At 36.7% G+C, this 27958-nt stretch overlaps 1 protein-coding gene across 4 annotated transcripts in view; it reads left to right on the forward strand.

Moving 5' to 3' along the window:
* The window catches only part of NBN (nibrin), a 55584-nt gene extending 27934 nt beyond the window's left edge, over nucleotides 1-27650 (forward strand). For all 4 annotated transcript variants that reach the window (XM_061439420.1, XM_061439422.1, XM_061439421.1 and 1 more), the window contains exons 9-16: nucleotides 5536-5665; nucleotides 7015-7293; nucleotides 9349-9793; nucleotides 14729-14797; nucleotides 15985-16140; nucleotides 17395-17508; nucleotides 26104-26153; nucleotides 27482-27650. In XM_061439420.1, the coding sequence (XP_061295404.1) occupies nucleotides 5536-5665; nucleotides 7015-7293; nucleotides 9349-9793; nucleotides 14729-14797; nucleotides 15985-16140; nucleotides 17395-17508; nucleotides 26104-26153; nucleotides 27482-27512 (1274 nt within the window). In that variant the 3' untranslated portion in view covers nucleotides 27513-27650. The remainder of the gene's footprint in view (nucleotides 1-5535; nucleotides 5666-7014; nucleotides 7294-9348; nucleotides 9794-14728; nucleotides 14798-15984; nucleotides 16141-17394; nucleotides 17509-26103; nucleotides 26154-27481) is intronic.
* The last annotated feature ends 308 nt before the right edge of the window (nucleotides 27651-27958 follow it).

Below are 27958 nucleotides of genomic sequence, written 5' to 3' on the forward strand. Positions count from 1 at the left end.
CATTTATTCATTCAGTAAATATTTGTGGCTACTAAGTACTTGGCACTGTTGTAAGTACTGAAGGAACAGTGGTGAATAAAGTAAACAAGATACCTTTACTGTGGCAGCCCACTCCAGTACTCTTGCCTGGAGAATCCCATGGATGGAGGAGCCTGGTGGGCTATAGTCCATGGGGTCGCAGAGAGTCGGACACGACTGAGCGACTTCCCCTTTCCCTTTATATCCTAGAAGTCAGGATTCAGACAGTTAACAAGCATCCACATCTGATAAGTTCTGTTAAGGCCAAGTACAAAGGGAAGGCTGAAACAAGGTGACCTGATAGAGACTGGGAGTAGGCTCTTTTAGATCGGGGGTCACGTATGGTCTCACTTAGTATGTCGTGTTTGAGCTTCTCATGTCCTGAAGTGATGGGGAAAGGCAGCGATGGAAGGATCTCGATAGCAGAATTCCAGGTAGAAGGAACAGATCACAATCACACCTGTGTGGAGAAGGGATTCCAAAGGCCCCGAATGGAAGTGGGGACATGGGTAGAAGCTCCTGTGGAGGTCCAGTTGAGAGGGGCCTGGTGCCTTGGACCAAGACGGGCAGCACAGCAGAGAGCAGAAAAACAAACGGAGGCCAGGTCTTGGAGCTAGGCCCAGCAGGTCTTGCCTGTGTAGGATTTAGAAACAATTTAGATCTAGTCTTTTGGCATGAATAACTGGTTGGATGAGGGTGCCATTTATGGAGATGAAGAATACATATTATAATCATCTCCACATTGACTATTACAAAAGCCATTTTACGCAGAACAACTATTACCCTTTTTTAAAAAACACACTCCCCTGCTTTCTTGATAAGCCGATGATGCCATTAAGAAGGTGGTTTATTTATTTTTTCCTTCTCACTTCTTTACCTTAGATATGCTTACATTTATTGTCCTTTCTAACTTTTCTTTGTCTAGCTATGAGTGCATCCATTCAGTATTTCTTTATACATTTATTTGCATCCTAGATTCTTTTTAATAGTTATTTATCAGCAGTTACTGGACTTGAACCAAAAGACAAGTTATGACAGCACCACCTGATTATGCACTCCAGGCGGTATCACAGGAGGTATCATTTATATTGTAGCCCACTGAATGGCACCTATAGAATCGGACAGTGTACCTACTGATTGGCAATAGTAGCTGCCGTTGCTTAAATTTGCAAAGTTTGCAGTGCTTTACATATGGCATTCCAATTTAATATGCAAAACAATCCTTTTAAGAGGGATGACATTTTTGCATTTTATAGGTGAGGAAACTGATGTACAGAGAGGTTAAGAAATTAGCCAGAGGTCACATAAGAAATAATTTAATTCAAACTGACTCTTTAAGTCAAAGCTGTTATGATAATATTCTATTGCTTTTGTGATTGATGGTGTGAGGGTTACTGGAAGCAGATATAAAAGGATAGACAGCTAGTCCTTAGATTTTATGATTCGGTGAGAATGTTTATTCACCTGAAATCTCTACCCTTTCCCATGAGTGCACTGGATATACTTCGGTCTGTAAACAGTTAACCTTCAAATACAGTTTTAAGAGCTTGTGAAGTTTTCATTATAGTTGTGGTATGGTGACTGTTTCCTCAAAATTCATGACTGAGATTCTTGGAATTTATCCTTAGAGTCAGAAGTAAAGTATCTCTTCAGCCTCTTTTAGAAAACTACTTTGATGGAGATACCAAAAGTGAGCCATATTCTTGGAGAAACTGTGCACTGGAGAGCTCCCAACCCTTTAGAAATAGCATATACTGTAGATACTATTTTGTTGACAGTGGATTTCTGTTCTGTTATAGAAAAAACAAAACGCTATGTATAATTTCAGATTTTAACAACACAACAAAAATATGTAAAAACAAACAATCATTGAGTCTATGTGAGTGGCTCCCCTTTCCCAGTACCTGTTTGGGACAACTGTCCTTTGTTTTTCTTTCAGAAAACTGGTTCTTAGTTAGATAGGTGCTTCAGAAACATTTTTTAAATACAGATTCACATTCTGTATAATTCAGGATATTGCGGGATGCAGCCAAGGCATCAGATTTTTTTGGTTTGTTTTGTTTGATTTTAACCTCCTGTTTATTATATAAACTCCAAGAAACTAAGAAAGGACTGAGCTAGAGAGGAGTACTCAGACCATCAACTTCAGTCATTTTTTACTTACCCAAGACCTGAAATTCTCCCTCTGTAGCTTCTGCTCGTGGGGCTTGCTACCATCAAGATCCTGCCCTATTTGAACCCTTGTATCTTTCTTTCCTGAGGGCTGTTACAATTGCCCCCATTGAGAGTCCTGCCTCCACATTCATCTGTACAGTTAATTTTTCACTTTGCCACTAGAATCACTTTCCCATTTCCTAAAAACTTTTGCTTGTTCTTATTATCTGTCAAATAAATCCTTAAGCCCTTTGTCTAGATTTTTGAGCTTTCAGCAGCTTAGCTGTGGCCTATCTCTTCCCATCCTCATCTCTTGTTTAGTATACTTCCCTAGAGGTATATATGACATGTTTTTTAGAATTTCTTAATTTATTTGGGAGTAATTCTAACATAAATAAAATACCTCATGTATAATATGCTGTATTTGTATGTGTGCCATGCTCCCTGACCATGCTCATCATGGTCCCTGTTCCTAGAGGCCAACACTGCTCTTCAAAATCCGACTCACTTCACAAATGCATACCTCCTTCGTGAAGTTTTTCTAAGTTTTTTTTCCTCTCTCACTACTCTTCTCCAGGTTAATTATTCTGTTTTCTATATCCCAGTAACTTTTTTTGCATTCCAGTTAGAGTTTCTTTCTACTTTGAAAAATCACCAGTTGTTTCCATGCCTGTTTCAGCCACTAGATTGATTGTAAGCTTTTATTAATTTTGAATTCTCTGATATCACCAAGGATGATACTTGTTTGTAGTTGATACGAATATTTGCTTAATTGAACTAAGTTATTGGTACATAAGATTATCTTTGCTTGAATGGGCCAACAAAGTTTTATCATTTATCAAAATTCTTATTACATTTCTGCTGTTAGAAAGGTATTTATGGCCAGAAGGTCCTAAGACATCATCTAATCATTCTAATAATAAAAGGTAAGAGACCTGAAGGCTAAGCAAAGTTAAGGTCCTGTAAATAAAATGGCCAAGAGTGTGTGTGCTCAGTTGCTAAGTCATGTCTGACTCTTTGCAACCCCATGAACTGTAGCCTGTCAGGCTGCTCTGTCCATGGATTTTCCAGGCAAGAATACTGCTCTGGGTTGCTTTTCCTCTTCCAGGGGATTTTCGCAACCTAGGGATCAAACTCGTGTTTCCTGCATTGGCAAGCAGATTCTTTACTTCTGAGCTTCCTGGGAAAAGCTCCAAAATGGCCAAGACAGTTCTAAAATTTGGGTTTTCTGACTACTAGACCAGTACCTTTTCTATTGTGTTATTTCATATGGAAACACGGTCATAACAAATTGGTAAAATCTGTGTTATAATTTCTTGCATATATTCATAGGTAGGTCTGTGTGCGTTCTAAATCATAGCCATCTGACTTAAACAATTTTACAACACAGCTAGTTTGAGCGGAACAGAGTGAATACATTTCCTGCCTTTTCTTCATCCTTTGTTTCCTCTTTTCCTTTCGTATTCATTCATTCATCTTTCAACAAGTATTTTTTGAACAGTTGTTATATGCCTTTAATTATTCTGAAAACTTGGAATAAAGAGGTGAACAGGTTAGAGCAAATCCCTCTCATTATGGTATTTTAGCAAGGAGAGCGTTGTCCTTAATCTTACTGTTAACAAACAGTTACTCTGGTTCATTAGGTTCAATTTATGTGTTTCTTTTGGGCTTGCCTCATAGCTCAGTTGGTAAAGAGTCTGCCTGCAATGCTGGAGACCCAGGTTCGATTCCTGGGTTGGGAAGATCCCTTGGAGAAGGAAATGGCAACCCACTCCAGTATTCTTGGCTGGAGAATCCCATGGACAGAGGAGCCTGGCGGGCTACAGTCCACGGGGTCGCAAGATAGCGACACAATTTAGCGACTGAGCCACCACCACCAAGTGTTTCTTGTAGTGATTATATACCCAGTTTTAATGACTGTTTTTTGTAAACTGTTCAAGCTAAAATGAATTTTAGGGTATGTATGTAAAAGGAATGCGAGTGAGCTTTTAAGGTGTTCATATAATGTGAGTGATAGAAGTAACTTAAATACCTGAATTTGGAATTAGTAATAAACATTTATTAAATACATCCTATGTCAGGAGGATATAACAGTGATAATTTAGTTTTGATACTTAGTAAATGTCAACTTAAATTTTTTTTGTTGTTTTCTTAATTCCATTAACTTGTTTATATCTATTGTATACCAAACATTGCTCAGAGATTGGAGATGTAGAAATGAGCAAGACTCAGTTCCTGTTCTCAAGGAGGTTCCAAGTCTAATGAGAGCAAGTAACAAGTATGGTATAACGTGATGATAATAATAACAGCAGGCACTTGCATGGAGAAGGAAATGGCAATCCACTCCGGTACTCTTGCCTGGAGAATCCTGTGGACGGAGGAGCCTGGTGGACTGCTGTCCATAGGGTTGCACAGAGTCGGACATGACTGAAGCAACTGACTGTGCATGTGTGCATTGGAGAAGGAAATGGCAACCCACTCCAGTGTTCTTGCCTGCAGAATCCCAGGGACGGAGGAGCCTGGTGGGCTGCCATCTATGGAGTCGCACAGAGTCGGACACGACTGAATTGACTTAGCAGCAGCAGCACTTGCATAGTCCTTACTATGTTCCAAGATTTATCTAAGTGCTATCCATCTATCAATTCATTTTGCCCTTAAAACATGTGAGGAAAATATTGTAGTTATCCTCATTTCATAAATGAGGAAACTAAGGCACAGGGAGTTGAAGTAATACAGGTCACACAGCTAGCATTAAAAAGTTAAAAAGAATGTGTTAACAGTTAATAGACTGATGTAAAGGGTGGTAGGGGAGCCAGAATAAAGGGCAGCTAATTCGGTGTGGGAGGTTTAAGAAAAGTATTCCAGAAGAATGGCACTTGAGTTAAATTTCTATCCTGGTATATAAAATGATGAAATGATCATTATGGTTTTCTGGAGTAGCCAAAAAATGTCTGTCTAAAACTGTTTATGTCTTCAAATAGTATATTCCTTCTGAAAATTAAATTCATCTTGATTTTGATTTGTGTAGATATGATAGATATACTTTTCGTGGGGGGAGAAATTTTAATTTTTTGGTCTCCTGACTAAAGCATAATTTGAATTAGAATTTAAGTTGAGTTTATTTTTATTTAAGATGATAATCGTTTAACAGGAAAGATTTGAGGTAATTTTAGCATGATTTGGTTCAGATAAGCTCATCACAGATGCCAATAGGCTGCTGCTTACAGGCTTTGAGTATTTGGAGAAAACTGGGTGCTGTAGTTAATTCCCTCAATGTGGCACACTCCTAGCAATGTTCCGTGACCAAATGTCCTTCTTGTGTCTAGCAATTGTGATTCTTTCTGTCACTTCTGTGATTTACAGGATTGAAGACAACAACTCCAGGTCCAAGCCTTTCCCAAGCCTTACCAGCCAATGAAAATTTAATGCCAAATGCCTCAGTGAATACTAGAACATATGTAGCTGACACAGAATCAGAACAAGCAGATACATGGTAAAGCTTCATTGATAATGAACTATTGTTATTATTCTATCAATAAATTAACAGTATATTTAAGAAGTAAAGTCAATGCCTTATCAAGTTGTTTCTTGGGAGATGAAGTATTTGGAGTGTGGGATGCCAGGAAAAATAATATTTGGGGACAGAGTTTAGCAAACCTTATAAAGTACTGGAAAATAATATTTTTGGCTCTATGGGGTATTGACCTCTGTCACAGCTACTCAGCTCTGCCGCTGTAGAATTAAAGCAGCCATAGACACATGTAAATGAGTGAGTGTGGCTATACTCCAATAAACTTAATTTACAGAAACAAGTGGTCAGCCATGTTTGTCCTACAAGTTGTAGTTTGTCAACTCCTGAAATAGATACTTATGTTGTTTTTTATTCCTTGAAAATGTACATAGAAGACTACAAAGAATTACAGTTTCATTTGTGACTGGTGTTTTATGGTTCTGTACCTAAAGAGGGTTTTTTTTAATTGTTTATTTTTTTGGAAAGCAGGGGTAGCTCATAAGTATCCCATGGCATTTTTTTGCTTAAGACACTATTTTAAATCCATAATGAATTATTCATATTGAAAGATACTTATGGTAGCACTGTATTATACCATAACTAAATTTTCACTGTACCTATGGTTTGTATTGAAACTGTGTTTAACTTTTAAAAGAGAAACTATTACTTTTTAAAAAGTCAGCTGAATGACAACTCTGGGTTTTTTGTAAAATATGAATGGCAAAAAAACACACATAAGAATAGCAAAGATAATATATATTTAACCATACATTGTAGACCTGTGTGTTTATATGTGGGTTTAAAATATTTTTCTGTTAATCTAGAGTTCTATTCTAGAGACTGCCTTTTGGTTGGAATGTCACCATTTCAGTTCACTGAAAGTGATTGAAATACCACATTATATTTACTAATGGAATTACTGCTTGTTCTTTTTCTGAATTTCTAGTTTTTAATCACTTTTTTTTTTACATGCAAGTAATTTAAAAATTTTAAACAAACCAAGAAACACTTAGGAATATGATGGTTTAATTTATAATAAGATACAGGGTTATTATTTCATGTGTGTTTAGCAGTTTTTTTATAGAGCAAGCCTGACAGTATGTGCTGTAGGGGATGGAGAGAAAAGGATATCATCTATCTTCAAGGAGCTTTGATGTCAAAGGAGCTGCTTTCTTGAACAATATATTATAAAATATATTCAATAAACAGTTACTTCAAGACAACTATATTCTAAAGCTGTATTTTATTAGTGCTACTTAAAGGACTTTGTTTCTGGATAAAAATTGCTGTAAATTTGATTGTTTACCATACATTCTTTTCTTTTGCTGCAGTATGGATTTGAGTGAAAGACCAAAAGAAATAAAAATATTTGGAATGGAACCAAAATGTCGAATACTTTCACAAGAAACGTCCACTGTGAAGAAACCCCACAAAATAAGCTCTAATAATAATATAGTGTCAAATACTCTGGTTAGGATGAAAATCCCAAACTATCAGCTTTCACCGACTAAAGTCCCACATGTAAATAAAAGTAGGGGTTGGCCTTCTCAGCATCAGCAAACCAACTCCATCAGAGACTATTTTCAGCCGCTTACCTCTCCCCAAAAAAGGTATAATTTTTAATAATAGTGCTTTGTGCTTCTAAAAATATTCATACTTGTTTTATGATTGTAGAATGGTACTAAGTTCATATTCTGTGTAAGTATGCTTCTGTAGAAAGCTGTGGCCCTTTGAGCTTATTCCCTCTCAGAAATGTCCACATTGCCTTCTTACCTAAGTTCATTTCTGCTGCTGTTCAGCTGCTCAGTGGTGTCCGACTCTTTGCAACCCCACGGACTGCAGCACGCCAGGCTTCCCTGTCCTTTACCATCTCCTGGAGTTTGCTCAAACTCATGTCCATTGAGTCAGCGATGCCATCCAACCGTCTCATCCTCTGTCATCCCCTTCTCCTCCTGCCTTCAGTCTTTCCCAGCATAATGGTCTTTACTAATGAGTTGGCTCTTTGCATCAGGTAGCCAAAGTATTAGAGCTTCAGCTTCAGCATCAGTCCTTCTAATGAATATTCAGGGTTGATTTCCTTTATAACTGACTGGTTGATCTCCTTGCAGTCCAAGGGATTCTCAAGAGTCACTTAAGTTCATTGGATAGATTTTCTCTCATTTTTTTCCTTCTGTTTCATTTGCTGAAAAGCTTTCCCATACCTGAGTTTTTTGACCTACCTGTTTCCATTGGTTAGGTCTCATTTCCTCTAGGACCATGCTTTATCACTTATTCTTAATTGCTAACACCTTTAGTATCTTCTAGGTCCTTTTCTTCTGTATTCTTCTGATTCAAAACTAAAAAAGACTCTATCTCATTTTTAGTTTTTAAAACCTTCCCTTGACTTGATTTCTTCCTGAGCTACTGCTCTTTATCTTTTACATTCACTGTTAAACTTATAAGAGGACATTATTGTTCCCATTTCTGTATGAAATATTTCTTAACTAACAGTATTTCATCATGACCTGACATCCTTGAAAGTAATCACTGACACACTTCACACCTCTAGTGGCCTTTTGGTAACACTCAGCTCTTCAACCTTTGTTCTCCTTGTGATTTCTTCTTGATTTTTTGTGGTAGTGTCCCAGTTTTTCTTTTTTCTTTTTTTTGCCTCTCTGACTTTGCTCCCATTGAGGACTTCTTTTCTTCCTACTATGTATATTTCATTTCAGGTTATATATGGTCAGTATATTATATCACTCCTACTTTTCCACAGAAATCTGCTCTTTTCCCTAATCATCGGTGTAAAACTTTTTCACCCCTGTCATTGCACTGGTATGGAATTTTGTTAGCAGTTTACTGTGTCAACATCTTTGACCCTTTCTGCTCTGCCTCCCCAAAACAGTGCTGATTCTTATTTTAATTGTCTTATAAATATCTCTCTTTCCATCTGTTTGTGTTGCTATCTTTCTAACTCAAACTCTGATTATTAGAATTACTACAGAAACCTCTTGGTTGGTTTATCCAGACCTCGACATTAGTTTAGATTCGTTAAGGTATCACTCTTAACTATTCCAGTTCGACATGCAGGTTATAAACTGCAGAGCAGAGACCCAGTTTGTGTGTCCTCTGTGGCCTCAGTACCATTTAAATGAGCTAAGTATTCAGCACTTACTGAGTGAATGATACAGTATTATATAGAATGTACATTGTCATATATTCACATATATAGTCTTAGACTACATTCTGGATTTAGCCACTTCAACTTGAATCTGGCTCTCATGAACTGAACAGGTTTTAGTCCCAGGGTAATTTTTCCTTGCTCACAAGTTCCCTACATTACAAAGTAAGCTGTTTTTTTTCTGACAAGTTTTTTGTATTTTATATTCTTCTACCTTTTCCTCACACTGATTCATCAACTATTGCAACTTTTAAAAAAGAAGATAAATATCTCTCTATTATTTAAGCTATGGGATTCATCAGTCCTATCAAAACAGTCAAGTGTATATGAATTATGTACTATTTTCAGATATCTACTTTTTTTATATCTGGTGAGATTGTTAATCATTAAAACTAGGAATATTGTCAATTAAATGAAGAAGGGGGTGAATATTGCCAAACTAAAAAATTACTTAGCTGTGTTCATTTTCTGTTTTTCTTTTCTTCTCTCCTTTTTTGAACCCAAGGGAAAGGGATGAAGAAAATCAAGAAATGTCTTTATCCAAATCAGCAAGAATGGAAACGTCTTGTTCTCTTTTAGAACAAACACAACCAACTACATCCTTGATAAGGAAAAATAAGGATGAGCACCTATCTCAGAATGTGCTTGTGGAAGAAAACCCAGATAATTCATATGCAGATACCAATGTAAAACCCACTGTGAAAAATTATGCCAATAAGTCTCTTTTTACAGAAAATCTAAAATCAAAAAAAAGAAAAGAAATTGATGATTTAGCCATAGAAGATGAAGTATTGGAACAGTTATTCAAGGATACAGAACTAGAGTTAGAAAGCGAAGTGAAAGTTCAAAAACAAGAGGAAGATATCAATGTTAGAAAAAGGCTACGATTGGATAAAGAAACAAATGTCACTTTTAATGATGAAACAATACCAGAAAGTAACAAAATATCTGTAAGTAACATTATTTATTGAGAAGTATTGCAAATAGGAACTTAGAATGTTAAAAAGTACTTTAGATATTTGTATTGACAGTATGAACAGAACTTCTGTTTATTTGGGGGAAAAAATTAGAATCTTCTACACCCCATATTAAGTATAAGAGTTTGTTGGTTGATAAAGTAAATGTTAAAAATATAATGATTCTTTGACTGTTTATAATAGATGACAACAACTAAAATTGTTATTCATGATTATTTTAATAGATTTCCAGGCTGTACTGTTTTATTACATCAGACATTTGGCCATGATGTTAAGTATAGGAGGTGCTTTAATAGAGTAAACAGGCACTGAAAGATGAAGAAAGTTAGCAAAACAAAGTATCTACTTAAATAAATTTTTAAGATAGAGCATGTGTAACATCATTAGAGATTTTTAATTTTCATTTTTATCTTTAATGTTCTATCCTCTTTTCATGAATATTGGTAATTTGTTTTACTAGCTTTGTTCTAAGACAACAACGATTATTTTTTAGATTGTTTCCTATTTTATGCATTATTAAGCAGCCTACTATTTGTAGGTTAGTTACCGCATTAGGTGAGAGCACAGATGCAACAATGTGATAAGCGTTTGTTGAGAATCTGAAGATTCCCGGGTAGTGCAGTGGTAAAGAATCTGCCTGCCAAATGCAGGAGGTGCGGATTCAATCCCTGGGTCGGGAACATCCTCTAGAGTAGGAAATGACAACCTACTCCAGTATTTTTGCCTGGAAAGTCCCATGGACAGAGGAGCCTGGTGGGCTACAGTTCATGGGGTTATAGAGTCAGACACAGTTGAGTGAGGATGAGAACCTAGTGTGTATCAAGCACTATATAAATCTGTAACTGTTATTGAAGAATCAGAATATATGTCCTGTTTAGCCTATACCCTGGAGAAGGGAATGGCCACCCATTCCAGTATTCTGGCCTGGAGAATTCCGTGGACTGTATAGTACATGGGGTCACAAAGAGTTGGACACAACTGAGCGACTTTCACTTCACTTAGCCTATACACTGGTATCTTCACATGAAGGAAAAAGTCCTCATTGTTCATTACTTCTTATGAGTGAATACTTAATGCCCTCTTTGGACCAGTGCATCAGAATCACCTGGTGAGCTTTTAAAAATAGGGATTCCCAGACCAAAGGCCCGGAGATCCTGATTCAGCATGTCCAGTTTTCTTTCCAGAAAAAATTCCTGCATTGTGTTAAGAATTCCTTTGCTGTCTTTAAAAATTCTAAGATCAGTGGCTTAAATAAGATAGGATTTTTTTTTTTTTCCTGTAGAAGATGTCCAGAGGTACATAACCAAAGCTGCTTGGTAGTTGCTGGTATTAATTTCCTAGGTGTATGTCTTTCTGCTCCATGAGATGGCACCTCTGGCCATCAGGTCAGCTTGCCTGGGAGGAGGAAGAAGGTGGAAAGGAAACAGGGTAAAGGGCTTTCCGCTTGAGTCCATTCTAAGGAGCTTTCTCAGAAGCCCCACTTGATGACTTTGGTTGTTGGCCAGGATTTAGTTATGGTCTTTGCCAACCCCAGCCGTAACCCTCAATCTCCAAGAGGGTCTGGGAAATGCTTTAAACTTAGTACATCACTTAGGACAACACTGTCCCTTAATTAATATAAAAGTTATATTAATAAGGGAGAAAGAGTATGGATACTGAGATATCTGTCAGCAAGATTGAGAACTTCAGAGACAGACAAGTCTATTATCAAAGTTTTAAGATTAGTTGTCACGTTACAGAAAAGATTAATTGAACCAAGAGGTTTATATATCCTATAAGTCACTTCTGTAGCAATTTCCATTGTAGTGGAGAATTAGATAAGTTGATTTAATATGGCATTTGATGAAATCCAAGGGATGTCCTAAATTTAATAAATTTATATCCCTTTATAAAGATGTTTATTAGATGTATTTATTCTACTTTCACTCTGAGTTTTCATTGTCACTTCAGCTCCAGACTATACAAGAATCTGTGTTCAGGCTAGTACTTAATACTATAGTCTTTAGAAAGTCAGGCCCTATTTACGTTACTTTGGCCACGCCTTTGGGAATGCCTTGTGGGATCCTATCCTCCTATGTTTCTAATTTTTCCTGATTTTTTTCCTAGTCTTCTTGTCCTTTTACATAGTTTATATCTTTTCTAATGGGCTTTTTTTTTTCTTTTTCTTAAATTCTTTTGCAGATGGGTCCACCACTTGGCAGTATCACAGCTCTGTCTGACAGAGCTGTAGTTTTAGTCCCAGAATACTTTGGTCCATCCTGTCTGCAAATTAATTCCTATGACCTGCTTTGACCACACATTCTCTCAGGGCTCATGTCACCCAAGGAACTGGGCATTAGGGCCCAGAGTGGGAGAGACAAGAAGTGAGCATCATATACCCTCCAGTGATATGAGAAACACTTTTAAAGTTTTTTAAACAGTTTTTTGTGGACCTGGAAAGACATTTCATTTAATGCCAAGGTTTATATGCTGTATAATGATACCAGGGAATGTAATTACTTTATTTTGCTCTATGATTCTGCAGCATAATTTCCTTTGTCCTTTTTTTTTTTTTTTTCCCCAAGGATTCATGATATTCTGAATAAAAACAAGGTACAACATAAATACGTCGTAGCATACTTTTGGAGAGTGAGTAGCAACTTGATTGTGACATGCTTCTGGAAATACTAAAGTTAAATCACTATATTTATACTTTTTTAGTAAGAACCTTGTTAACAAAAGTATTTTTGCTTTCAATATAAGATAATTGTTTAAAACATTTTTGAAAAAGGAAATCCAGGCGAGAATACTGGAATGGGTTGCCATTTTTTCCTCCAGGGCATCTTCCCAGCCCAGGAGTTGAACCTGCGGCTCCTGCCACGTCTCCTGCATTGCAGGCAGGTTCTTCACCACCGAGCCACCAGGGAAGCTCAAGACGGCAAAATTATGATACTTCTCTCTGGCATTGGCTTCCTTAGCTGTATATCAGAAGGACGTTTTCTAAAATACATTGATATTAGAATGATCATTTTTCTGTTTGGGGATTAAATATGGATTCTAGCATGTCTGTAAGATTTCCTATAAGCTAAAATAGAAAGCTATCGGCTAGATACCCCTGTTAGGAGCTTATCCTTATGTGAATGACAGCTGTGCCAGAGTCTTGGCTTTACTTTCAATTCCCCAGTCTTCATAAAATGCCGACATGACTCCACATCCTGGTTAACATTCCTCCTAACAGCACCCACTGTCTACAGAAGTCTCTTCTTCACCTCTTTTCTACCCTTCTATTTTGAATTAAGGTTTCCTCTTCTCTTAAATAACTATGTGCTTAATCACTCAATCGTGTCTGACTCTTTGTGACACCATGGTCTGTAGCCCACAAGGCTCCTCTGTCCATGGGGATTCTCCAGGCAAGAATACTGGAGCGGATTGCCATGCCCTCCTCCTCCAGGGGACCTTCCCAACCCGGGGATCAAACCTAGGTCTCCCACATTGCAGGCAGATTCTTTACTGTCTGAGCCACCAGGGAAGCCTGTAGCATCTGTGAAAGCCTGGCAGTTACACCTGTCGTTTACTGGATACCGTCATATTGGCTACAGCAATGTACACTGACAGATTTGGAGACTGGCGTAGGAGTTACGTAACTTGCCAAGCTGACTTATCCAGGTTTTGACAACTGGGACAGAAATCCTTGGTTCACCCTATTTTAGCTGTTGCCTTTGTCAGCTTTCTCAGAATGTCATTCATCCTAGACACTGGGTGTGCTAACATGAAAGGCAGTCTGAGAGGATAAGTTTGATAGAACTTTAGAATGTAGAATCTCTAGGACGTGGTGATTAACTTAATAAGAGAAATGAGGAGAGAGGAAAAAGTATTGGAAAATTCCCAAGCTTACAGTCCAAGGCTCTGGGTATGGTTTTATAGTGTGATTCTATGAGATAGGAAATAAAAACTTGCTCAAGGGGATGAGCAAGTTTGAGGGAGTAAGACAGAATGGGGAAAAAAAGGTAGGGGGTTAAAATGTGATTGTGATAACAATTTATAGTGGGTGATGTATGTGAAAATACTCAATTAAAGGGTATGTGGTAGCCTTGGCATAGACATTTTTAATCTTACTACTGATAAATAACATTAATTTCTTTAGTCTCTAAGCAAGCTCAGAGTACATTTTGCTTTTTCTTTCCAACTTATTATTAACATTTTTCTGCATTTTTATTACTGAATCATTGAAAATTTGATGTAAAATGATATGCCCCCCTATTGTATCCAAAGGGATTGTAGTTTTTATTGAAAGTATTAGAAAGCTATCTGTGTAATGTACTTTTATCTAGTACATGAGCTGGATATATGAATATGAAGAATAGTATGATTTTATGCAAAGCAGTCTCCATTTTTTTAATAGATAAATACCTTGAACAATTAAAATAACTCTTCCTGGATTAAGGATATTTAACATTCAATTCTAAATAAATTTAGATAGACATCCTTAAAAATTTGTTTTTGTTTTTGACTGTAAAAGTAATAACACAACCATGTAGAAATATGAAAAATAAAAATATAACAATTTGTTGATAATCCTATCTTCTGTAGATAGCCACAGTTAATATTTTGGCATTTTCTTTTTTAAATCTTGTTTTTCAAATTGGACTCAAATGTTAATGCAATTTTATAGCCATTGTAATTCCTTTATATTATGATCATTTCTCATATTATACTCTTTACATAACTTGTATGAACTTAGATTGCTTCCAGTTCTTTACTCTTATAACTCATCCTACAGTCTTTTTCTAAATATATTTCTATTCTCATCTCATAGTTTCTCTAGGAAAGATACTTGAAAGTCATAGATCAAGAACATGAATAATCTCTAAGGTTTTCAGAAAGGTTCCATCTTGTAACTCTTATGAACAATATTTTTTATTTCTTTAGCAAGAAAATGAAATTAAGAAGAAGTGTGAGCTCAAGAAAGAATCACTCTGGTCAACTAAAGAACTATCTGTGAGGAATTTTTTAATTTTATAAAGATTTAACTTATATTGACTGTCATTTCATTGATTTTTTTTTACGAGTCTTCATTCTTAGGATTAAAACTGATTCTGTTTCTATAATTTTGGTCTATTTCATAATTATACTTCCTCTGGAAATGGACAGATCCTATTATAAACATGGTATAGCAAAAAGAATGTGGAGAAAGCCTGAGTGTAATTCTCTGCCCTCTACTCCATAGATATGAGACTTTTAATAGGTCATTTTCACATTTACGAACTTCAAGTCTTTTGTTTATAAAAACACTTGATATTTCTACAATAGTGTTGTTGTTTATATAAAATAGAGTAATGGATATGAAATATTTGTAAACTCTAGAACAAACTACAAAAATATTAGGCTATTGTTATTTTATTAGAGTTCCTGATTACATTCTGTCACTGTCACATGAACCTTTTCTTTTGATTTTTCTGTTTTTTTCATCTCTCCCTTACTGTCTTTATCTTAGTCCTGTTAGCAGCTTGCAAATGGATATATAGTAAAGCAGTTTAAAAAACTAAGATGATCAGCCTTGGGCAGCTGTAAGAACGTGGATATGTAGGTACTTAGTTAATAGTTAATGACATAAAGAATCTCTTTCAGCAACAGAAAGGAATCTTCACACTGATTAAATAACTGTTAATCTGGAATTTAAAAAGTGGCTTTCAGTTAGTGAGGTGGTTGAGTTTTTTGAGGTGTCCAAACTAATAAAAAACATACATTATTGAAAATCAAGAAAACTTAAGTATAGTATAGATAACGTGTAGAATGGATTATATAATAATTTCAGTGTATGGTTTTAAGGAAAAGAAGCAAACTGTTTCTTGCCAAGAAAATATATACAAGAAGATAAATTGTTTATTGGGATGATTTTTATTAGAAGATGCTATTAAATTTCAAATACTTTATGGCTTTTTAGTCTTTTGTCATACATGAGTATGTTATAAATGTTTCTGAGGTTAGAGTCAGAAATACTACTTGAGTAATTTTCTGGTTTTGAAATAGATTTGATTTCAAGTACAAAGTTCAGATGTCAGAAATAAACCTTTTTTTTTAATTTTACTGTTTTTTCAGATATTTGAACTTTTTTATAGAGGTTCTTTAAGTGACAAGTAATTTTCCTTTTCCTTCTTATTTTATCCATCTTAACACTGTTTAAGAACAATTGTGAACTTCAGGATGGTGATGAGATGCTTCCAAAGAAAGTGTTACTGACTGAATTTCGATCACTGGTGGTTTGTAACCCCACCTCCAGAAATGCGCCCAGTGTGAACAGTGGTCGTGGTGAGCTAAAGAATTTCAAGAAATTCAAAAAGGTCTGTATTCCTTTAAAATGCAACAAGAGTGCAGTGTTTGAAATGTTTTTAGAAATATACTAAATAGTAATAAAAGCGGTTTATGTTGAAAGCTGATGCTATTTCTTCTGCTTAAAACAGTTAAAAGTTACTCTAGTAAGTACGTACCCTGACACCTAATATATAAAACTTTATTAAGGTTGAATTCTTTAAAGGATGCTGTTTACCCATTTTTTTTTCCTACCTTACACAGCAGGCTTTTGGCTAGGGTCCTCCTAGTTCTTTTTCTTTCTTTCTTGTTTTGGTCATCTTTTGGTTGCTCAGTGCAGCTTACAGGATCTTAGTATCCAACTAGGAATCAAACCTGTGTCCTCAGCAATGAAAGCATGGAGTGCTGAAAAACTATTTCTCATCCTATCTGTATTCTTTTTGTTTCTATTCTAGGGTGTTTGTTTCTTGCTCCATACTACTATTGACCTGCTAGGTTTTGCTTATGCATTTGATCAGAATACAGTAATTTTTTCAAGAGTGATTTCTGTGAAAGATGGCTTTTCTCTCAAACATGATCTATCTGATTTTTGCTGTGACTACAGGGTGCTGTAGCTTTTTCCTCTCGAATGTGAGCTACTATTAACAGTAGTTTTCTGTCTATGACTTTAGAGCCATTTAGAGTATTAAAATATGATTAAAGTGTTCTGAACGCCATTTAACAGGAAGAATCTCTTCTACTTAGAGTGGACAATGGGAAATATCTCCCGCTTATTTTCCAGCCCACATGAGTAGCACAGGGGCATTCGCATTCAATATCATATTACACAATCTCATTAAATTAAAATGCAAAGACATAGTAAATTTTTTAATTAATGAAGTTAACCACATAAAAAGCAATATAATATTCACTGCTGGCACAGGAGTGGTGAAGTATAAAGTAGTACAAACTTCTGGAAAATAGTTTGGAAAAACTTTAAACCCTTAAAAATACTAATATCCTTGGCCAAGGAAATTTTTTGAGACTAAAAGAAATTAAATTTTTATACTAAAAGAAGTTTAACAGGATTGCCTCTAATGAAAGGATTTGTCTGAATTTTTCTGTATATACTCAAATCAATGAAATGACTCAGTTTCCTCCCTCTTTCACTCATTTTCATTTATGGGATATAAATATGTTTAGTACTTACATGTGATTTACAGTCTTTTTGTTTTTAAGTTGTTTTTTTTTTTTAATATGATTGTCTTAATTTTTTAGTGCATTTAACAAGGTTTACTGTTTTACAGGTCACATTTCCTGGAGCAGGAAAACTTCCACACATCATTGGAGGATCAGATCTAATAGCTCATCATGCTCGAAAGAATACAGAATTAGAAGAGTGGTTGAGGCAGGAAATGGAGGTTAGTAGGAACCAGACCCAGTAACTTGTTTGATTGTTTGATCCCTGGTGATTTCCTTAGAGCAAATTCTTCTTAAAAACCAAACTTAAGGTAAGTGACCTAAGGTTATTCATTCAGAAAAATTCCTGAGTTACAGTTAAGATTAATTTGCAGCTTTCCATAACAGTTCTTTAAGGGACTTCTAAATTTACTGATCGTATGTGCAACTAATTTGCTACCTACGTCTCAGGAACCCAAACCTCAGTTATAAAATTGCTCTTTTGGGAAAATATGAACAGCTATACAGCTCTCCATGTTAGGATGTGGTTTCCAAAAACTCACTGTTTTACAGATAATCAGCTGCATGTGTTTATAAACTCTAATGAGAACTCAGAGGAGAGAATACAAAAATATGCTTCCTTTACTTTCTGGGTGTTGTGAGTCCCTAGTGTATATTCTATAACAGGACTGTCCACCTGATCCATAATTCTTTCAACCCCTTTTTTTAAACTGAAGAATTGAACAAAAATTCATTAAACCGAGGAGCCTTTTAGTATAGAAGTACTACATGGCAGTTAAGAATTCAGAAACCCGTGACCACTGAGTTGAGAGAGAATCAGAGTCCACATCCAAAGTCAGAAAGTCGTCTTCTCGGCTCTTCGTATTGCCTGATTACCCACCGTTCCTGGAAACTAAAGGTGGCTCCACTGATGGTATCGGCAGGCTGTTTGGTAACTGGGGAGCAGGGGCAGTATCACTTTCTTGAGCTCTGATGTGACATAAGTCCCTGTTTCTCCTCAATGTGTCTTACCTCCTTTCTAGATATTTCACTGCTTTGTTTCTTTGGATTTTACTTTTGATAATTTCTTCAGATTGTCTTCCAGTTTAGTACTTCTCTCGTCAGATCTGTCTGGTTGGTATTTCGGTCATCCATTGAGTTTTCATTCATCATACTGTGTGGTTTCATTTCTGAAAGTGCATTTCATTTATTTCTAAATCTTGTTCCCTGCTGATATTTTAAAGCTTCTGTTTTATATTAAGTACCTAAAGTGTTGATATGTTTAATCTAGTACTCTCTCAGGGTGCCTTGTTTCCAAATACGTATTTGTCATCTTTGAATGTGAACTGCTCATTTTCTTTGGGAACTTGATCTGTTGGGAATCCTTAAGTCTAATTTCAGATTTATTTCCTCCAGAAATATGAGACTCCTTTAATCTCTGCTTGTAATGTTTTTGGACCATTCAGCTAGTTAGTACATATTTGGACCTGAAGCTTGAGTGAAGGCTCACCTGTCATTATAAACTTAGTGAGATTTTAAAAAATTTCTTTCTTTCAGTTTGTATCAGGGTCAAGACAAGCAAGTTTATTTGTGGTGTTTTTTTTGTGTTGTAGCGTTTGTTCCCGTTTTACCCTTTAATGGTGGAGTCCTTTATTCCTTGTCTTGGGTTTTCTTTCATAATGCTCATTTCCCACACAGATATCAAAGGAGAGCCTGGGTTTTTGTGGTTTGCATATCCCCACAGGGCAGGACAAAAGCTAGCTTTGGTACTTGACAACATCTCAGGACTTATATTTTGCTTTATTATGGGTTAAATGTAGTATTCAGAAATTTGTCTTTAAACATGCTTTTTTTAAAATCAAAAAATTGTTAGGTCACTCAAAAAATAGGGTTGTCAGGATTATTAACTGTCAGAAAATGGAAGAATGGATATACCATCCTTTAGTTCTTTATTTTTTGAAAGAATAATTTGCTTTCTTATTTTATAGATGTGCATTCCAAAGAATTATAATAGTAAACAAAAGAATGAAGAACTTAAAATCCCAGTTATCCATTTAAACGTCAAATGCATAATGTTCTAGACATCTCTTTATTGAGGAGGGGAAGAGGGAGACAGATTGATCGAAAGAAGTAAAAGTGAAAGCACTGCTGAACTTGTATGACTGTTTCTTCTTTCTAGGTATTTCCTGAGACCCCTAAAGAAAAACACTGTCAGGTTAGAATCAGTTTTTGCTTCAAAGTGCATATTGCTTTTAGATAATTGTTTGTTGACTCCTTGCTGTGAAGAGTGCGGAAATTATTTGTACTTCCGCACCCCCACCTCATGCCAGGGCCCTTTCCCCTCTTTTTAGGTGACTTGCATGTCTACCATATTCCTTCACAGGTCTGAAAGTCAGTAACAATCAGAGTATATCTCAGTATTGATCATTCTTCCTTCTTGTTTCCTGCGATACAGTATGCGATTTTGATTTGTAGATGCAGTTCTTTTTTATTTCAAGGAACTTTTGCATTACCTCCTTAAAGACATTTTTATATTTGCTGGGATCACTACATTTAAGACATTACTCTCCTTTATTAAATTCATTGTGGTTTTCTTTAAGCTCTTTAACTATATCAGAAATTCAAATTTCAGTTGTATATGTTCTATTCCTCACCAGCTATGTTATGTGATCTTGACTTCATTATACCTAATTAGAAATAATTAAAATCCTAATTACCCATTTAAACATTATTATTATTATTCCTCTGTCTCCTCCTATGCATAATGGGAACAATAATAGTACCTCCATTTCACAGGCTTTTTGTGAGAATTACATAAGATACTACTTAATACAACATTTACAATAGTGGAAACTGTGTTAGCTATTTCTCATTTCTTAATTCTGAAATGGTATCGTTACAGTTTCAGTTGTTTACTTAGCATTCATTCCCATTTCATTTCATTGTGTTTTTCCTATCATTTAACTTTTTTGTTCTTATTTTATTGCTTTCATGTTCTTGTTAATTTTATGTGTCTTATTCATGGGTTATTGTTTCTTACAGACCAGGTTCTTTAACTGTCTTTGGCATGTTCTGTTCTAGTCTCTCTCTTTTTCCCATCTAGATGTGGAGTGGCTTTGCTGTTTTCTTTAATTTTGCCGCTATTTAAAGTAAAATACCTGTCCAGATACTGTTTGCTGTGTGACACGGCGTGTGATGTCTTATGCAGGGATTACATTCTAAAACCAGTTTGGGGCTTCCCTGGTGGCTCAGTGGTAAAGAATTCTCCTGCCAGTGCAGGAGACATGGGTTCGATCCCTAATGTGGGAAGATCCCACATGCTGCCAAGCAGCTAAGCCTGTGAGCCACAAGTACTAAGCCCGTGCTCTGGAGCCTCGGAGCCGCAACTCCTGAGCCCACACCCCCTAGAGCCCGTGCTCCACAACGGGAGAAGCTGCCTCGGTGAGAAGCCCGTGCACGACAAGTGGAGAAGCCCCCACTTGCTGCAACTAGAGAAAAGCCTGCGTAGCAGTGAAGACCCAGCACAGCCAAAAGTAAATAAATAAAATTATTTAAAAAGGAAGCAGTTTGAGGCAGAAATTGAATGTAGTTAAAATCACTCCTGCCCTGTACTTGTCAGTATGGCAACGTATTCAGTCAAAGGCACGTAGCATGGCCCATCTACTTGCTGTTGCCTGAAAACACTGAATTGACGTGGGAGTGGTGGGGTGGTCAGGTAAAGCTATGTGCTGCTCTTTCTGAGAATGGATTAAATATGTACCAGGGAGTGAAGAGAAGAACCTAGTATTTCAGGTTATTTGCCTGATCTGTCAGGGATGCCTGGAGCCTGTCTTTGGTCAGTGTCAGTCCCACTTACTCACTTCTCCGTGCCATTAGTCCCCTCCCAGCAGTCCACCAGGAGTTGTTTTCTCTTTCCTGCTCAGTCTGCTCTTTCCCAAATTTGTAGTATTAGTAAGAATTCTCAGGTGTGGACAGTTCTGTAGCACCTTTTAATGAGTTGGAGGAGTGTTAGGAATCCGTTGCATTAGTCTTTGGGTTCTTTGCATGGCCATGTTTTTGAAGTCTGCATCTTGATTAGTTTATAACTGGTGAGTGTTATTTGTTCTTGGATAGGGTGAAGCCGAGAGAATGATGGTGCAGCTGCTGACTTGTTTCTTTCTTTTATTTCATTAGCATTAGTAGAGAGACTGTGTTCTAGATTTATTCTACCAAATCTCCTTTTTTTTTTCTAGAGCAATTTCAGGTACTCTAAGAGTTTGCTCTCTCAGATAATAGAGTTGGCTTTGTTCTTCTGCATGGCTACAGCTCCTATACACATGTGCTACTGCCTTGATGCCTCATTTCCCCGTGCTTGCTCTAGCTACTCTTCTGTGTTCCCTGCCTTTTGTTTTGTTAAGTCCTTCTTTCTCCTTTTACTGCAGACCAGTCTTAGTTTTCACTATCACTTAGTTCCCATACTCTCTTTGAATATAGGATATGTTCATTCTGTGCATTAAACATAATAACTCTTTGAATTCTACCCAACCTGATTTGGATTTTGAAAGACTGTGATATGTAGTTCTCCCAAGCCACTGAAAAATGCCAGTAATAGGAATGACATTTATTTCTGTTTTTTAACACTATTTTACTTAATAGTTTTACTTAGATATACAAAATAAAGCTGATTTTTCTTTTTTAACTAATTTATTTTAATTAGAGGATAATTGCTTTACAATATTGTGATGGTTTTTGCCATACATCAACATGAATCGTCCATAGGTGTACATGTGTCACCTGCATCGTAAACCCCTCTCCCACCTCCCTTCCCACCCTGTCCCTCTAGGTTGTCCCAGAGCACTGACTTTGGGTGCCCTGCTTCATGCATGGAACTTGCACTGGTCATCTGTTTTACATATGGTAATGTACATGTCTCAATGCTCTTCTTTCACATCATCCCACCCTTGCTTTTTCCCTCTGAGTTCAAAAGTGTTCTTTACATCTGTGTCTCCTTTGCTGCCCTGAATGTAGGATCTTCTAAATTCCATATATAGGAGTTAATATACAGTATTTGTCTTTCTCTTTCTGACTTACTTCACTCTATAATAGGTTCCAGAGTCATCCATCTCATTAGAACTGACTCAAATACGTTCCTTTCTATAGCTGAGTAATATTCCACTGTGTGTATGTATCCCAGCTTCCTTATCCATTCATCTGTCAGTGGACATCTAGGTTGCTTCCATCTCCTAACTATTATAAATAGTGTGGCAGTGAACATTTGGGTACCTGTGTCTCTTTCAATTCTGGTTTCCATCAGGTATATGCCCAGCAGTGGGATTGCTGGGCTGTATGGCATTTCTATTCAGTTTTTTAAGGAATCTCCATACTCTTCTCTATAGTGGTTGTATCAGTTTGCATTCCCACCAACAGTGTAAAATGATTCCCTTTTCTCCACACCCTCTCCAGCATTTGTTGTTTGTAGACTTTTTGATGATGGGCATTCTGACCAGTGTGAGATGATACCTCATTGTGGTTTTGATTTTCATTTCTCTGATAATGAGTGATGTTGAGCATCTTTTCATGTGTTATTAGCCTTCTGTATGTCTTCTTTGGAGAAATAGCTGTTTAGGTCTTTTGCCCACTTTTTGATTAGGCTGTTTGTTTTTCTGGTATTGAACTGCTTGTACATTTGGAGATTAATTCTTTGTCAGTTGTTTCATTTGCTACTATTTTATCCTTTTCTGAGAGCTGTCTTCTCACTTTGCTTATAGTTTTATTCATTGAGCAAAAGCTTTTAAGTAGGTCCCATTTGCTTATTTTTGTTTTTATTTCCATTACTCTAGGAAGTGGGTCATAGAGGCTGTGGCTGTGATTTATGTTGAAGAGTACTCTGCATCGTGTCTGGTCTCACATTTAGGTCTCTAACCCCCTTGGAGCTTATTTCTGTGTGTGCTGTCAGAAAGTGTTCCAGTCTCACTCTTTTACGTAGTTCACCAGTTTTCCCAGCACCACTTGTTGAAGAGACTGTCTTTTCTCTATTGTTTATTTTTGCCTCCTTTGTCAAAGATAAGGTGTCCATAGGTTTGTGGATTTATCTCTGGACTTTCTGTTTTGTTCCAGTGATCTATATTTCTGTCTTTGTACTAATACTATACTGTCTTGATGACTGTAGCTTTGTAGTATAGTCTGAAGTCAAGACAGTTGATTCCTCTAGTTCTGTTCTTCTTTCTCAAGATTGCTTTGGCTATCCAGAGTCTTTTGTGTTTCCATACAAATTGTGAAATTATTTGTTCTAATTCTGTGAAAACTACTTTTGGTCATTTGATAGGGACTGCATTGAATGGGCAATTGCTTTGGGTAATACTCATTTTGGTATTTAGGTATACTCATTTTCACAATATAAATTTTTACAATCCAAGAGCATGGTATATTTCTCCATCTATCTGTGTCTTCCATTTGTGTTCTGCTGTACTTATTAGACAATGTAAAAAGATGTAATTTCATTTTGACATTTCATTTTATGAATAGGAAATCATCCTGGTAAGTTTGAATCCCTACAAGTATAAGCTGTGCCCTTATTCAAGTAGACCTGGTCAATCCCAGTTCTTGCATATGACAGTTTTCTGATTTTTCTTAACCTAAGTCTCTGTTCCTTCGGAGAAGGCAATGGCAACCCACTCCAGCACTCTTGCCTGGAAAATCCCATGGACAGAGGAGCCTGGGAGGCTGCAATCCATGGGGTCGCAAAGAGTCGGACACAACTGAGCGACTTCACTTTCACTCTTCACTTTCATGCATTGGAGAAGGAAATGGCAACCCACTCCAGTGTTCTTGCCTGGAGAATCCCAGGGGCGGCGGAGCCTGGTGGGCTGCTGTCTCTGGGGTCGCACAGAGTCGGACACGACTGAAGTGACTTAGCAGCAGCAGCAAGTCTCTGTTACTTATTGGTTAAAATTGGGGTAATAGTGTAAAATAGTAATGAAGTTATATGAAGATTAAGTGAGTTTTTCTTAGAAACTGTTTTAAGATAGTATCTAGAAATACATAAATGTAAATTATTTATAGTAAACAAACAGTAGCTGCATTCAGTGAACTTACACTTCTTTAGTGGAGACATGATACAAATAATTGTAACAGAAAGTAGAAATTGATAAGAATCTAGGAGCACATAGCTAAAGTTTTGTGGGCGTTCTTCATATCAGACTTGTTTTTATGTTTTTAAGTTATTTATTTTGTATTGGGGTATAGCTGGTTAACAGTGTTGTGACAGTTTCGGGTGAACTGTGAAGGTGCTCAGGCACGAGTCCCTTCACATGCGTGTATCCGTCCCCTCCCATCCAGGCTGCCACAGCACACTGAGCAGTGGTCCCTGTTGGTTATGCATTTCAATCATGGCAGTGTCAGACTTATTTTTAAATGATGAGACTCAGAAAGCCATTGTTAAAGAGGTGAAGAACATGTTCCTTGACACATAGGAGGCAGTAAATAATTATTGAGCAAATGCACCTTGAAAGATGGTCAGCTTTGGAAAGAGGAGGAAAAGGAAGTAATTTCTAGATAGAGGAAGAAACATGAACAAAAGCAGAGAGAGGCCAGTATGTTTGTTGGGAGGTGTGTGTGGTGTTTTGTCTCTATGTGATTCAGTTTATCTGGCTTTAATAGGGTTCAGGAAGAAGAGGGTGAGAAGTGATTGAGAAAGTAGAATGGAGCCAGGTCATGAAGACCCTTTCCCATTTAGGGGTCGTCGGACTCAAGAGTGTGTGTTTTCTTTGGTAGGTTGGGGAAGTCATTGAAGGGTTTTGAATGGCACACAATAAGATCACAGCTGGACTTGAGGAAGGGTGCACACAGCTCAGGGTATTTCCAGTCCTAAGTCTCAAAGGTGCTTTAGCAGTTTGGTGAGTTTGTGTATAAAATTATTTTGTGGATGAGGTAATTTAGTAGCAGTTTCTGAGGCCTGATTTGGGACTGTGAGGAGAGCCACTTTAACTGGAGAGCTGCTCTGGTTGAAGGCGCAGGCTTCTGTCAGTGGTATGATCTCAAAACATTGACATTTCATTTAGTAAAAGGGTTTTGCTGGAAAAAAAATGTTTAAAAACTTAACAAACTAGCAGTATATGTGTTGGTTGCCTTTGAGAGGAGACTGGCTGGAGAAATTTGATTAGGGGACTTCTGCAATAATCTTGGCATGAAGGGAAAATGGAACGGATCTGTTGAATGGGTGAGAAGTGGCGACCTCCAGAATGTGGTCAGCTGCTGCAGCTGGCGCAGCAGGTAGGGGTCAAAAGTGGTCGACGCACAGTTGGGGAAAAATTTAAGTTTTAAAGATGGGACCAGGGAACTCAAGACCTCTTGGATCAAGAGTCCTGTTCCTCGGAGCCCCATCATGTTTATTTCGTGTCTTGGCAACAGAAAGAATCTGTTGTGCAGCATGAAGTCAACCTCCTGTGTCCCTGGTCATGTCTCCCATTTTATTAATTACTTTAAACTACCTTTGTTATTTTTTTGTACAAGGGCTGTCACCTAACTGGAGGTCATAGACCCGCATATGCTTTGGGAAAACATCTTGGTGTGTGCACAAGCAGCGTTCTGAACTTGGGCTGACTTGGCATTCCAAGGTCCACGCTGTTTTTCTTTAGTTTAGCAGGGTATGAGGACCCCAATGAATCAACCCAATGTACTTTTATTTGGGTCATGCTGTATTGCTATATTTTGCTTTTATTCTTTTCCTATGGTGATTTTCTCATGGCTTAGCCAGAGCAACAGGCGGCTATTAACCTCTGCAGTCAACCAGCATGGCAGTTTCATTAACAGTATATTCGTCATTGAGCAAATCTTTGAAATTATGTTAATTTTGACAGGTTCAAAATCAGCATGCAAAAGAAGACTCTCTTGCTGATGACCTCTTTAGGTAAAGTTTAATTTCACTTTTCTTGTGAATTTTTGTATATAACACTCAGTTCTGTTGATAGAGTTTAAATATTTTGACCCCTTTCCTTAAAATTAGACATTTGGTACCTTCACCTAAATAATATTTTGTTTTGTTTTTTATTTTTTTTAACTACTTGAACACCTCTTTACTACTGGATAAAGGCTTGGGCTTAATTCCCTTGTACTATATCACAAGATGTTTAAAATATATATGGGCATTTGGGCTTCCCTGGTGGCTCAGTGGTGGACACTCCACCTGCTAGTGCAGGAGATGCAGTTTGATCCCTGGGTCTAGAAGATCCCCTGGAAAAGGAAATGGCAACCCACTCCAGTATTCCTGCTGGGAAGTGCCATGGACAGTGGAGCCTGGTGGGCTGCAGACCACGGGGTTGCAAGAGTCAGACATGACTTAGCAACCAAACCACCACCACCGTGGGGCATTTAGACAATGAAGGTTCCTGACCTGGGTGAATTTGAGTGACACGTGAGATTTTTAGCCCTGAGTAGAAAGAATTATAAATGAATGGAGTTTGGAATAAGATAAGTAAAATACCAGACATGAAAATAAGAAGCTGGATTAGAGTTTCAAAGCAGGTTGTTGTGAGAGGATTAGAGGACTTATAATGGGTAATAATAATTTAATTCAGATTTAACATTTTCAGCATGCTTGCAGGCCCAACAAGCTTCATAATAATTAGCTCTCAAATATGCATAAAATACAATATTGTAGGTAGATACTGGCTAGGGTGGAATAACATTTTCCCAAGAAATACTGTAATTTTGAGTCTTGTTTTATATCCAATTTGATTTTTAATTTCATTATTGAAAGTATGAATCATTGATGAAAATGTTGACAAATAGTGCTGATTTTTCATAAGTATAGTCAGATACCCAACTACATTTGTTCAGTTGCTATAAGAGACTTTTACAACATAATTATATTTTAGGTTCATTATGCTCTTTTGGGCAAATGGTAGAATTTAATGTGGGAGTGGAGAGATCTGTTTGCAGCTAGTCTGGATGAAGTATAAAAATGTATTAATTTTTCAACTGTTGTTTTCATTAATTACTTTGAGGCTTTTACAGGATTTTTGATGATGTTTTACTTTTACCAAACAGTCATCAAAGCAACATCAAAAGGATAAATGACAATAAAAAATGTCTTTGCTTAATATTTGATCCTAGGGATAAAACTGGCATTGTCATTCTGTTTGCCAAAGCATGTCCATATTTTGAAAGCCCTTTAACTTGTGAAAGGAACACTATCATTTATCTAGATATCATTTGACTCAGTTTCTTTCTTTACAGATACAATCCTAATGTTAAAAGGAGAAGATAACAAGGTTTTATGAAGAAGCCACAGAAAAACATTTCCTGTTTAGTATTTACTTCAAGTTTCCTCTGCAGTACATTCATATCATGTATAGAAGGTTTAAGTTTATGGCCTAAATTTGTTAAATAAAATGCACAAAACTCAGTTTCTTTTGTTTGGGACCATTAGTATTGTTTATTCTGTTTTAGTCTTTGTCATCTCATCTTTTATAATTTTTTTTCATTTTTAAATGTGATTTTAACTTATTGAATAGTTAATATAGTCATAGTTCAAAATTCTAAAAGTATAAAAAGGTAAAAGCTTAAAAAGTTTCTCTTCTACCTCTGTCCTGGCTGTCTGTTTCCTTGCCTCTGAAAAAAATGCATGATACTCATTTCTTTACAGAGATTTTTAGTGCCTATTCAAATTTCTATGCATATCATTTTCCAGTAATTTCCTATAGAAATGATACA

This window comes from Bos javanicus, chromosome 14 (assembly GCF_032452875.1).
Source record: "Bos javanicus breed banteng chromosome 14, ARS-OSU_banteng_1.0, whole genome shotgun sequence".
Taxonomy (NCBI): Eukaryota; Metazoa; Chordata; class Mammalia; order Artiodactyla; family Bovidae; genus Bos; species Bos javanicus.